Source organism: Bos grunniens, chromosome 10, assembly GCF_055505025.1.
Source record: "Bos grunniens cultivar Pamir isolate PY7600 chromosome 10, Bosgru_T2T1.0, whole genome shotgun sequence".
Lineage (NCBI taxonomy): Eukaryota > Metazoa > Chordata > Mammalia > Artiodactyla > Bovidae > Bos > Bos grunniens.
In genome coordinates, this window is record NC_141174.1 from 76,763,484 (window position 1) to 76,777,258 (window position 13,775).

Genomic DNA, 13,775 nt, shown 5'->3' on the forward strand with positions numbered 1-13,775 from the left:
AATGTTACACTGATTGATAAAAATGGATGAACGTAATTTTTATAGAGAATACAATCCAGAATGTCAGTGAGCTGGCATCTTTCCTAAAGGTGTAGCAAAGGTGTAGGCTGTGAGAAGACAGAGAACTTAGAGGAGTCAAAGTTCGGACGTGATTTGGGGGAGCTCATTATTTAGACTTTATTGGTTCTGAAAGTTCCTGTTGTATCAGGTTGTGGGCTCATTCATGGATCATATGTTATTAACAAAACTCCTCCAATGTCATGAAGCTGCCAAAGTCACTCATTTAGAAAGAACAAGACATAGTTCAATAATATCCCCATAGGGTCATCTACCAAATGGTCTAAGGCCTAGTCAGGACCTGAAGAGGTAAAAGCCTGAATTAGGAGCATTGCGGTGATTAGAGGGGGATAAAAGAATTATAATAGTGAAAGATCTGGCAGAGGTTAGAAGGGCTGGGTTCTACAGACTGTGAGCCAGTCTGTCTATCACATTTTACAAACGTGAACTGTTAACGATTCTCAACAATAGCTGAAAATATGCACCTTACATTTGCAAGATAGTTTTGGGCATCAGTGGTAACTGATTGTTCTCTAGATCCAGGAGGAAATGACTGCAGCTGGAACAAATTATCAGGGGCAAGGAGGACAGTGTACGAGAACGAACAATCTGTGGAGGTCGTTAGATCTGGGTCCCATTCCTGTTCTTCCACCCTGCCACCCACTACCAATGTGGCCTCAGTTTTTTGTTTTTCTGTGTTTTTGCTGCACCTCACCAGGCAGCATGAGGGATCCTAGTTCTCTGACCAGAAATCCGACCCCGTGCCCACTAGTGGAGGCAAGGGGTCTCAACCACTGGACCACCAGAGAAGTCCTTGGTGAAAGAGAGAGAGAGAGAGGTTGGAGGTGGCGGAGGGAGGACGGAAGGAAGAAGGAAATTCTAGTGCTTCTTACTTTGTGAAGAAGTTGTAAGGGTCACATGAGGTCATTTCTGAGCCAAAATGCGAAGCCATCTATTAGAAAACCAAATGGCGTCCCTGGTGGCTCATCCAGGAAAAGAACCTAATCACCACATTTGCATGAGCTGGGAAAAAAGTCACTTCCTCTCAAGGATGTCAACTGTCTTCCAGTTTCTACAGTTTGCCAAGCAGAGCATGTATTAGGTTTCACTCTCTTCTTGAGAACCACTGTTTAAAAGAACTAGTGGTGGTCAGGGTTCTTTCTACACTGTGGACAAGGGAATTTCCCCCTCATTTTTCAGTTGCAAGTGTTACTCTTTAGTGACAATTAGCTGCATATAAGAATCCAGGTCAGCCTTGGGCTGGAAGATTTCCAGTTGTGAGGAGTTTCTTAGAATGGGAGACAGAAACAAAAGAAGGGAAAGAATGCTAAACAAAGGCTTACTAATAAGGAATCTAACTCTGCTTGTGTGCCAGATAAGTATTAGGTTTTTTCCCCCAGAGTTTTTGTCACTCACACACCCTCCAAATACATAAAAGTCTTGGTTTGAGGGGGGTCATTTTTTTCAGAACTGGAAAGATTATTTGAGATGACCTGATATCTAAACACGGATCTCCATTAGATTCCAGAGTGCTCAAATGTGTGCAGAACTTGGCATCCATTTACCCTGACCCACAGAACACAATGAGGTCTAGTCTACTAAGGGTATTTGGCAAATATCTTGCTAGTGAATAATTCCTCATTATATTATGCAGTGTAGTTCTTACAGAAATGATTCTAAAGGTTAAGAAACTCCTCATAGCAAAACATGTGGTATGCCCCATTTACTATCGTGTAGTGTAATTCACAGATAAAATAACACGTTTACACTCATAAACCCAGGTAATGCACTTTCAGAGTCTGGGCACTCAGAATCATTGCTCTAACAATTCTTTCCTTTCCCTCCTGCCTAATCAGTTTTTCCTCTCTGCTTGGTCTTTATTATCAATAAGCAAGCTGTTATTTTTTCCTGTCTTAAAAAAAAAAAGCAACAAAGTAGAACACCAACCTCCTCTTGACACTCAGTCTTCTCCAGTCTCATGGCTTTATATACCTCAGTTAAGTTCAGTCACTCAGTCGTGTCCAACTCTTTGCAACCCCATGAATGCTTATGTCTTGTAGGTCTTCATAGAACAGTTCAATTTGAGTTTCTTCAGCATTACTGGCTGGGGCATAGACTTGGATTACTGTGATATTGAATGGTTTGCCTTGGAAACAAACAGAGGTCATTCTGTTGTTTTTGAGATTGCATCCAAGTACTGCATTTTGGACTCTTTTGTTGACTATGAGGGCTACTCCATTTCTCCTAAGGGATTCTTGCCCATAGTAGTAGATATAATGGTCATCTGAGTTAAATTCACCCATTCCAGTCCATTTTAGTTCACTGGTTCATAAAATGCCAATGTTCACTCTTGCCATCTCCTGTTTGACCACTTCCAATTCACCTTGATTCACAGACCTAATATTCCAGGTTCCTTTGCTATATTGCTCTTTACAGCATCAGACTTTACTTCCATCACCAGTCACATCCACAACTGGGTGTTGTTTTTGTTTTGGCTCCATCTCTTCATTCTTTCTGGAGTTATTTCTCCACTGATCTCCCATAGCATATTGGGCACCTACAAACCTGGGGAGTTCCCCTTTCAGTATCCTATCATTTTGCCTTTTCATACTGTTCATGGGGTTCTCAAGGCAAGACTACTGAAGTGGTTGCCGTTCCCTTCTCCAGTGGACCACATTTTGTCAGACCTCTTCACCATGACCCTTCCGTCTTGGGTGGCCCTACATGACATGGCCCATAGCTTCACTGAGTTAGACAAGGCTGTGGTCCGTGTGATGAGTTTGGTTAGTTTTCTGTGATTGTGATCAGATTCTCAGAGGGCACAAACAGAACCTTGTGTGCACCAGGACCCAGGAGAAAGGAGCAGTGACTCCACAAGAGACTGACCCAGACTTGCCCGTGAGTGTCCAGGAGTCTCTAGCGGAGGCGTGGGTTGATGGTGGCCTGCTGCAGGGTTGGGGGCATTGAGTACAGCAGTGCATGCATGGGACCTTTTGAAGGAGGTTGCCATTATCTTTATCACCTCCACCATAGTTAGTAACTATAATAGCAAAAGCTAATACATTTACCCTTTTACATGCAGTGCATTGTATAATATTCATATCATCCCTATGAAGAGCTACAGAAGATGTGAAAACTGTAGCCTAGAAAAGGAAAAAACAAGAATAAAAACCTATCCGGGGCTTCCCTTGTGGCACAGTGATAAAGAATCTGCCTGCCAATACAGGAGACACAGGTTTGATTCCTGGTCTGGGAAGATCACACATTCTGTGGAGCTAAGCCTGTGTTCCACAACTATTGAGCCTCTGCTCTAGAGCCCAGGAGCTGCAATTACTGAGCCCAAGAGCCGCAAATACTGAGTCCCACAGGCCTAGAGCCCTGTGCTCTGCAACAAGAGAAACTAACTACAATGAGAAGCTGATGCACTACAGCTAGACAGTAGCCCGTGCTCATCGAAACTAGAGAAAAGCCTGCACAGCAAGGAAGACCCAGCACAGCCCCCAAAATAAATAAATTAAATAAAGTTTAAAAACCTGTCCATCCTAATGGTCATACCTAGACCACAGACATAGATCTTTTCTTCATATTGAATCAAGGGTTGATTTCAAATCCCTAATGCTGCTGTTGCTGCTGCTAAGTTGCTTCAGTAGGCAGCCCACCAGGCTCCTCCATCCCTGGGATTATCCAGGCAAGAATACTGGAGTGGGTTGCCATTTCCTTCTCCAATGCATGCATGCATGCTAAGTTGCTTCAGTCGTGTCCAACTCTGTGCGACCCCATGGACAGCAGCCCACCAGGCTCCTCTGTCCACCGAATTCTCTAGGCAAGAATACTGGAGTGGGTTGCCACTTCCTTCTCCCTCAAATCCCTGCTGCTGCTGCTGCTGCTGCTAAGTCACTTCAGTCATGTCTGACTCTGTGCGACCCCATAGATGGCAGCCCACCAGGCTCCCCCGACCCTGGGACTCTCCAGGCAAGAACACTGGAGTTGGTTGCCATTTCCTTCTCCATCAAATCCCTAATAGTAACCAATTATAAAGAAGCAGGTGGCTTTCCCAATAGCTCAGCGGTAAAGAATCCGCCTGCTAACGCAGGAGACGTGGGTTCGATCCCTGGAGGGAGAATATCCCCTGGGACAGAGCATGGCAACCCACTCCACGATTCTTGCCTGGAGAATCCTATGGATACAGGAGCCTGGCAGGCTACAGTCCATAAGGTCGCAAAGAGTCCAACATGAGTTAACACTCATAAAGAAACAAATGGTGTATAAAGTTGGATGTTTTATCCCTGCTGACTCCAGACAGCTATTGGGCTCAGCAGAAGCACCTTTACTCAGCCTTCACGTCAGAATGAAAGGGCAAAACAGACACCAAAGCTGGATAGCATGAGCAAATTGTGAGGGTGAAATGCAATAGGTGCCCAGCATGAAGTAAGTGCTCCATAATAGTTCGTTGCTGTTCTTATTAGGCTTCCCCCATGGCTAACTGGGTAAAGAATCCACCTGCGATAGTGACAGGAGACCTGGGTTAGATCCCTGGGTCAGGAAGATCCCTTAGAGAAGGAAACGGCAACCCACTCCAGTATTCTTGCCTGAAAAACCCATGGACAGAGGAGCCTGGCAGGTTGCAGTCCAAAGGGTTGAAAGAGTCAGACATGACTGAGCGACTAAGCATGCACGCTGTTATTACTGTTACCGAATCAACATCGGCAGTGTAGAAGTCAGCCTGATAGACTTTGCAGATCACAGAAGCTGTTCCTAGACCACTATTTGAGAACTCCTGCCTGAAAGACACAGCAAATCATCCTCCGAAAGTTCTCTGTTTATGTCTAAAGAGGATTTTCATACCGCTTTAATGAGCTCCAGGATGCTTTAAAAATATCTCATGATGTCACTTTCAGCTAAGAAATAAGTAGAATCAACACTATAACCTCTTGACTGTACTCACCAAGGCCATAGGGACTGACAGCTGCTATGGATATTCTCTTATCTAGGACTAAATAATCAGGTTTCCAAAACTTGACATGAATTTATTGGCTGAGGGTTGGAAACAGGAAGTGGAGAATGGAGAGCTGGAATAGGCTTCATAGATAAAGATATGTAAACAATCATCATTGACTCAAATAGCCAAATTTCATGAAGTCACGATACAGTTCTAAAATGCAAAAAGCAAAATAGCCATGTTGGAAGAGGGAACCAAATACAGTCCAAAGATTTTGAGATTTCAGAAATGACAGGGAAAGTTGAAAGGAAATACATGCAGAAAATAGAAGGAAATGACTGAAATTTAAGAGCAAGGTCAGGCTGCTATGAATCACAGGATAGTGGGTATAAATCAGAAGTGGAACAATTGATTGGATAAATAAAACCATTTGCAGTTTTCCAGACTGGAGACATTTCCGATCTTGGATGTCTGGATCTGTTTCAATATCCAAGTAGCCTTACTTCAAAGTGTTCATGGGAGCAGAAAGGACAATTGGCTGTGTGTTTATTCAGTGCTAGGTAGAGGGAGTGGGAGTGGAAATGGGTGTAGGAAGTAAGTCTGAGTTTAAGAGCCCAGGAACCGCAAGAGGATAACCATTTTTCTCCAGACCAGCATCCAGGGTACTTTTCCGAGAAAAGGAAAACCTGGGAGGGACAAAATTGGAAACCAAGAAGACACAAGCATCTCTGAAGCTATCTAGGTATGTAGGTAAGTCACAGTGTTGTTGGGCACTCCAGGGAAAAACATGAGAAATTCTCTTTTTAAAAAATTAAAAAAATTTGAGGGAATTCCCTGGTGGTCTAGTGAATAGGACTTCATGCTTTTGCTGTGGAAGACTTGGGTTTGATCCCTGGTTGGGGAACTAAGATCCCATAAGCTGTGCGTCATGGTTAAAAAAAAATTTTTTTTTTTAAATATTTGTAACTTTACAGAAAAGTTACAACAATAATACAGTTCAGTTCAGTTCAGTTGCTCAGTCATGTCCGACTCTTTGCGACCCCATGAATCGCAGCATGCCAGGCCTCCCTGTCCATCACCAACTCCCGGAGTTCACTCAGACTCACGTCCATCGAGTTAGTGATGCCATCCAGCCATCTCATCCTCTGTCATCCCCTTCTCCTCCTGCCCCCAATCCCTCCCAGCACCAGAGTCTTTTCCAATGAGTCAACTCTTCGCATGAGGTGGCCAAAGTACTGGAGTTTCAGCTTCAGCATCATTCCCTCCAAAGAAATCCCAGGGCTGATCTCCTTCAGAATGAACTGGTTGGATCTCCTTGCAGTCCAAGGGACTCTCAAGAGTCTTCTCCAACATCACAGTTCAAAAGCATCAATTCTTCAGCGCTCAGCCTTCCTCACAGTCCAACTCTCACATCCATACATGACCACAGGAAAAACCATAGCCTTGACTAAGGAACCCCTAAATACCCTTTGTCCAATCACAATATTTAAAATTTTTCTTTCCCTCATTAAACCTTTTTTCTTTCTTTTTCTGTAAACACACATGCACAGACATTCATATGATCTACCTTTTTTTCTTTGGCCACACTACCTGGCTTATGGGAAGTGTGGCTTATGACCACACTACCTGGCTTAGTTTCCCCAACCAAAGGTTGAACTCAGGCCCTATGCAGTGAGACCACAGAGTCTTAACCACTGGACTGCCAGGGAATTCCCCATATGATTTTCATTTTGAATCTTGAAGAGGAAGTTGCTTGTATTATGCCCCTGAGCAATATTTTAGGATTCATTTTCTAAGAACAAAGATATCCTCTTTGACAATTGTAGTATAAATTTCAAATTCCACATATTAAACACTGACATAGCACTCCTATCTACTGTCCCAAAAATGTTCTTTATAGCAGTATTTTTTTTCTGATAGGGAAAGTCTCTCTTTGATAGGGGCATGAGGCTGGCATAGCAGGACAAAGGCACGTGCTCCTTCTCCCAGCCTCTTTAGGATCTCTACTAATAATGGAACTCCAATGCTCATTTGTTTGGTTTACTTTTGTTCCATTCTTAGTCCCTATCCTCCTTAAAGAGTATAAAAACTAATCAGCAGGAAATACCCAAGTGCTAAGTGACCAATAATAGTAGAAAAGATTTGACTTGACAAGATTCAGTTGCAGCAAGGGGAAATTTGGCTCCCTCCCCACACCCTCCCCTCCCCAATCTCCTTTCCCCATTAGCCTCAGCTTAGGAGTGAAAATGAACTATAGTACTTTTTCTATTCTTTTTGATCTTTTGGGGGGAAGGTGGGTAGCTGGGAGAATAATAAATACTTGAATGAGCAAAAATAAATTTGGGGAAAAAAATAGGGAGTTGGTCTCCTATGGTAATTCTAGTCTTTTACTGAGAATAAGAGTTTCTACAAGAATTTCTCTCAAGGAAAAAGTGACACTGTATTTGTCTTTTTACCTATTCTTTTTGGTGACTTGGAACTAATTTCTGTTTAAAAGTCAGTTGATGTCAACCTTCCCCCCGATTCCCCATATGTGAGCCAATTACAGAACAGCTTCCCTGGTCATCTTGCAGTACTGCAGGATCCACATATTATTCCACAGCAACAAGGAATGAATGAGAGGGCAGGAGAATGGGAAAAGATTGAGAAAGGATCTCAGCCTTGGGTAAGGGATGGGTTATGTGGAGAGGGGGAGGAGAAGACCCCAAAGACTATGCTCTCGGGGTTTTGGGGAGTTTAGGATCTCTACTGGAGCCAAGTTTCATCTCAAAGTCAGTCCTCTGTTTCCCTTCTTCCCACCAGGCAAAATGAAACTGACTCTGGTGCAGATCTTTTTCATGATGTTGCTGCTGCTTCTGGGCCTAGGGGTGGGCCTGGGTGTGGGACTCCAGATGGCCGCAGCTGTCCTGGAGGAAAGTGATCAGCTACTGGATGAGTTTCTGTCCAGTGACTCACAGGACAAAGCTGAGGCTACTAAGGAGGGACTGGCCAGCCGAAGCACAGAAACCCTGCTGGTTAGCAACAAAGAAGTGGTGCAACCAGAAGACACCATCATCAGTGAAGATGAAGTTGGAGGAGACAGGATGCTCAGAGCTGAGGTTCTTTTACACAGCAACAAAGACTATCTTAGATCTGACATGATGGACAGGGAATGCAATGCCCTGATGGCACTGAAGGTGAAGTCAAAAGACCACACTTGCATACCCCAGTACATATTTATCCATGAGGAACTAGATGCAGTCAAAGCTGTCTGTAAGAGTCCTGCTGTTGCCTGTGATCTCAAGGGAGGCAAATGCCACAAAAGCCCCCGTCCTTTTGATTTGACATTCTGCAAGTTATCCAAATCAGGCCAAGTGATTCCTCACTGTAATTATGTAACTTTCATTCTTGAAAAGTACATTCTTATGTCCTGTAGTGACATGAAAGTCCAGATAACATCATGAAGTAACTTTTCTTTTCTTCACCTTCTCACTTTTGTCTCCCTTTCACTTCTTTTCCTTACGGTTCTCATCCTTCCTTAAGTATTCTGCAAAGAAGGGTTTGGGAAGAGAAGCTGGACTATTCTGATAAATACAAAAATATAAATCTTCTTTCCCTAGGGTTCAACCAACTTGTATTTTGTTCCTGGGATTAGAGGTGGCAGAAGAGGGTGATGATGTCTGATCTCTGTAGGTTCTGTCTCTTGGAGTCTATCCCTTGTCCTGGAAAAAGATAAGACAGCCTCTTTCATGATCTTGGTCATTAGTCTGTTCCCTGGTCTGGAGGCCTTTAGGTGTGGAGTACAAGAGTTTAATGCACCCTTACCCATTTCCTTCCCAGCTAGCCACCACAAGCTTCTAGGGCACTCACATAAACCTCCTGGGCTTCCCAAGAAACACTTCTCTGCTGTAGATGCAAATTAAAGTGACTCTACCTGTGACTGTATTTGAAAAACCATATGGACAAAGTTTCTTTCCCTGACCCGTGGTTGTAGGTGTACCCCCTTGGTACAGGACTATGGTGGTGCAGACCAAGATCAAACATGTTCTGGGGCAAAGACAGCATTCATTTTCCTGAACTTTCTCAACTCTTTTCCCTCCCATCTTTTACTACCTATCGTTTTGCATCTTCTCTTCTCTCCCTTTGTTTCTCCCTCACCCCCAGCCACTTTCTCCTAGTCTCATTTTCCTCTTCTTTTGGGGCTCTCCCTATTCTTTCCCTGAATCCTTTTAGAAATTCATTCAGCCAACACTGATCTCTTATGCCATGCCAGATAAGATGTTGGTCTTATAAAGAGTTTGGCATAGGGATTTAAAGGGATTTAGAGGGAGGGTGGGTCAGGAGACTGATGAGAAAAGAGAACTGTTTTTCAAAACTATGTCCAATAAGTAGAATAACGCTCACATTAGATGCTCAATAGATGTAGAATGAATGGAATTGGGGGGAATTTTATTCTCACTCAGTATCTCTTTCCTTTTTTTCTGAAAAACAAGAAAGTGGGTGAAAGAATATTTTTAGCAGAAAAGGTACTGGATCTACTCAGAGGAGAAATGCTATGGAGTTGAATAAATAGAGGGTGTAAGTGGTTGCCCCAGCCTATTTCCTCTGACTTCAAATCTATCAAGAAATACTTTAGACAGGCAGGGGTACAGAAGAGATCTTCGAAAATGGCAATAAGGATTCACTATGTGACTTGATTTTGAGACTTCCTTTCCCTAGGGTTTTTTCTGCTTTAGCCTTCTAGACAGTAACACACTCAAGAGTCAGGGACATCCATAAATGGGAGACTGGAGGAAGGAAAAGTTTGTCTTACTCTGCCTGGCTTTTCTTTTCTTGTTCTTTCGTCATTTAGTCCCTAATTTCCCTTATCCTTCCTGTTCTTACAGGCAAGCAACCACTTAAATGTTTTGCCTCTAGTCTCTGCTCTGATTCCCCTATTTCAACATTTCCCTTTATACCTTTGACTCACCTCTCCTGGCAGTGACCTCTCAGGATGTTGGGCAGGAAGTGTGTCTACAGCTGTGGGCTGCCCTGACATTTCAGAGGTGGGTTGAAGAGTGGCAAGAGGCAAGGCACTGGACAAGGCAGATTTCTACCCTTCCTGATAGAGGATCTCTTTCAGGAGAAATAGACAAAAGGTGGTTTAAGACAAGGGAGAAAAAAAAAGAAGTGAGGTGTGAGAGAGGAAAGAAGACTGGCTATTAGAGAAAATCAGCCATCCAATAGGTAAACGAAAAACACTGAAGATTGGGAATGGGATGGGAAAGATTCCAAGCTTGACATCTTGACCATAAGACAAAGGATCCATTGTGTGGGGTGAACTATTAGGAGACTGGAATTGGCAAGAAACGGAAGCCAATATGTTTTCATGCACAGGTAAGACTACATCCTCTCATAGGTTTCCACCAGCACTCCACCGAGTACCTCTATCGCCTTCTTTTGGTCTCCACTTTACACAAATCTCAGTGGTTAGGCTTTTATCTGACTAATTTCAGTAAGTTCAGTTCAGTTTCCTGTTTCACAAAAGCAATTTACAAAGGCTTCTGCAGGCTCCTAGTGACTTAAACAGGAAAACATAGCTTGGTAGGTGTAAAGGGTTGCTAAGATGTGGGGACTTCACTCGACAGAAATAGAAAATTAATTCCCTTGTGGTTCAGCTGGTAAAGAATTCGCCTGCAATGTGGGAGACCTGGGTTCAATCCCTGGGTTGGGAAGATCCACTGAAGAAGGGAAAGGCTACCCACTCCAATATTCTGGCCTGGAGAATTCCATGGACCGTATAGTCCACGGGGTCACAAACAGTCGGACACAACTGAGTGACTTTCACACACATAGCTCAAATGATGCCTGATTCACAGAACTTTCACAAAGTCTTCTGGCTTCACTGTATCTCCCACTTTGCACTTCCAGGATATATGCTTAGCCCATATAACAGGTTCTCAAACCTTTTCCCAGTGTTCCTAAATTCCCAAAGCTCTGAAAACTGAAAGGTTTTCTTTCAAAGTGGTTCCCAAACTCAGTGAGATGGAAGTCTGACTGAAATGACTATGTTAGTATAATTATTATCTTTATTTATTCTCTATGATTATTAAGGCTTCCTTGGTGGCTCAGTGGTAAAGAATCCACCTGCCAACACAGGAGAGGCAGGTTCGATTTCTGGACCAGGAAAATCCCCTGGTGAAGGAAATGGCAATCCACTCCAGTATTCTTGCCTGGGAAATCCCATGGGCAGAAGAGCCTGGTGGGCTGCAGTCCCCAAGGTCGCTAAGAGTCAGACACGACTTACCAACTGAAAAACAACAATGACTATTACACATTTCAATGAGGAAATACCAAAATGTCTGATTATGAATACTGCCTCAGATAAACTCTTCTAGGGATGCATAAGTAATATATCTTATATACCCACACAATGTTGCTTTTTAAAATCCTAAAAATTCTGTTTCAAAATGCATTGGCCCTAAAAGTTTCAGGTAAGGGATTGGGACCTATATATACTACTTAGTTAGCCCTTAATTAATTTGAGTATTTAGTGAGACCATGAGCATTTTTGTGAAGACAACTCTGTTATAAGTTTCTTTTAATTTTCAATACATTTATTGATCAATGGTTACCTGCTTACTGATTATCCAGTACCTCTTCAGAAGTTATAGAAATTGTATTAAACATAGAATCATGTAAGACAAGCAAGTTTTCTGACTTCTATCAAATATTGTACATGCAAATAAAGAGAGCTGAGTGGCTTAATTCATGTTCCTGAGGACTCTATGTGAATTCTTTTAAGACAAGCAGGAAAGAAACTACCATTGTATGCTGGGCACTGTACACTAGGTGCTGTCCATGCTTGGTTTTATGAAGTTCTTGTAAGGAGGTGGTATTTTATTAGTTCCATTTTGCAGGTAATAAGCAACAGTCTCAGAGAGTCCAAGTTTACCTGGAAGAAGGTCACCCAACTCATAAGTGGCTGATCTGCAATTTGAATGGAGGATTCTTGCTTATAGAGATGCTGAAATGGTTTGGGAGGTGCTGGGTTAAACAGAATTAAGTAGGTTTCTTTTATGCAGTTGGCATAACCTTTAATATTAACATGCCTTCAGTTTAGTTCAGTCGCTCAGCTGTGTCCGACTCTTTGCGACCCCATGAATCGCAGCACGCCAGGCCTCCCTGTCCATCACCAATCCCCGGAGTTCACCCAGACTCACGTCCATCGAGTCAGTGATGCCATCCAGCCATCTCATCCTCTGTCATCCCCTTCTCCTCCTGCCCCCAATCCCTCCCAGCATCAGAGTCTTTTCCAATGAGTCAACTCTTCACATGAGGTGGCCAAAGTCCTGGAGTTTCGGCTTTAGCATCATTCCTTCCAAAGAAATCCCAGGGCTGATCTCCTTCAGAATGGACTGGTTGATGTCCTTGCAGTCCAAGGGACTCTCAAGAGTCTTCTCCAACACCACAGTTCAAAAGCATCAGTTCTTCGGTGCTCAGCTTTCTTCACAGTCCAACTCTCACATCCATACATGACCACTGGAAAAACCATAGCCTTGACTAGCCGGACCTTTGTTGGCAAGTAATGTCTCTGCTTTTCAATATGCTAAGGTTGGTCATAACTTTCCTTCCAAGGAGTAAGCGTCTTTTAATTTCATGGCTGCAATCACCATCTGCAGTGATTTTGCAGCCCCAGAAAATAAAGCCTGACACTGTTTCCACTGTTTCCCCATCTATTTCCCATGAAGTGATGGGACCAGATGCCATGATCTTCATTTTCTGAATGTTGAGCTCTAAGCCAACTTTTTCACTCTCCACTTTCACTTTCATCAAGAGGCTTTTGAGTTCCTCTTCACTTTCTGCCATAAGGGTGGTGTCATCTGCATATGACTCTCTAATAGGCAGAGATCATATTCAGCATTTCTAAATTTTTTTCATCATGAAATTCCTCCCTTCTGAAATGACATCCCAATCTAGTATTCTTGCCTGGAAAATTCCATGGACAGAGGAGCCTGTCAGGCTATAGTCCATGGGATCGCAAATAGTCGGACATGACTAAGCACACACAGTCTTCAGCAGCTTCTAGAACTAGTGTTTCTACTTGAGAAAAGTTGTTACAGGCTTTTCTAAGCCCTTCACCCAACTTTGTTCATCTAATACACTTATCATGGGGGCTACCGTAAAGATTCATATCTAGGTAAGATTATAAAGTAATCTACTCAGATTATTAACTAATTCATATAGCAAGGGAGAAAAGAGTCAACTCAGCTCTTGCTTCTCAGAACTTCAGGTTCCTTATTTGTAAAATGAGATCATGATAGTGTCTACTTCAGGGTTGTTATGAGAATGCTATAAGATTAAATGGTCTTTAGTAGAGCTCCATGAATGGCAGCTGCTTTTGGTGGTGATGTTGCTGGGCTCACTGCTCATGGAAAGCATAAGCATTTTGACAACATTCTTCTGGAAGCAGTGCTGTGGTACAATATTCAATACCATTAGCTCAAGTTTCAGTTTTGATCACATTGGCTAGTATGTGAATATGTAGTGTCTTCTGCTGCTGCTGCTAAGTCACTTCAGTCATGTCTGACTCTGTGTGACCCCCATAGATGGCAGCCCATCAGGCTCCCCCATCCCTGGGATTCTCCAGGCAAGAACACTGGAGTGGGTTGCCGTTTCCTTCTTCCGTAGTGTCTTGTAGAACTCCTCAAATTCCATCCCTTGGTGGCCATTTAATTTACATACTTGAGGACAGTGCAGTCCTCAGACCTGAGTGAAGAGGACCCTGATCTGGAGTCTAGCCCCTCAGGGGTTCCCTACA

At 43.2% G+C, this 13,775-nt stretch overlaps 1 protein-coding gene across 2 annotated transcripts; it reads left to right on the plus strand.

Moving 5' to 3' along the window:
• Window positions 1–5,629: 5,629 nt before the first annotated feature.
• Window positions 5,630–8,929, plus strand: RNASE10 (ribonuclease A family member 10 (inactive)). 2 transcript variants are annotated; one of them, XM_086322143.1, is made up of 2 exons: window positions 5,630–5,746; window positions 7,799–8,929. In XM_086322143.1, exon 2 carries the CDS (start codon window positions 7,804–7,806, stop codon window positions 8,437–8,439), a length of 636 nt encoding a protein of 211 aa, XP_086178269.1. In that variant the 5' UTR covers window positions 5,630–5,746; window positions 7,799–7,803; the 3' UTR covers window positions 8,440–8,929. The 2 variants fall into 2 exon arrangements, with proteins under 2 accessions (XP_086178269.1, XP_086178270.1); XM_086322144.1 differs by having other exon boundaries at window positions 5,630–5,738.
• The last annotated feature ends 4,846 nt before the right edge of the window (window positions 8,930–13,775 follow it).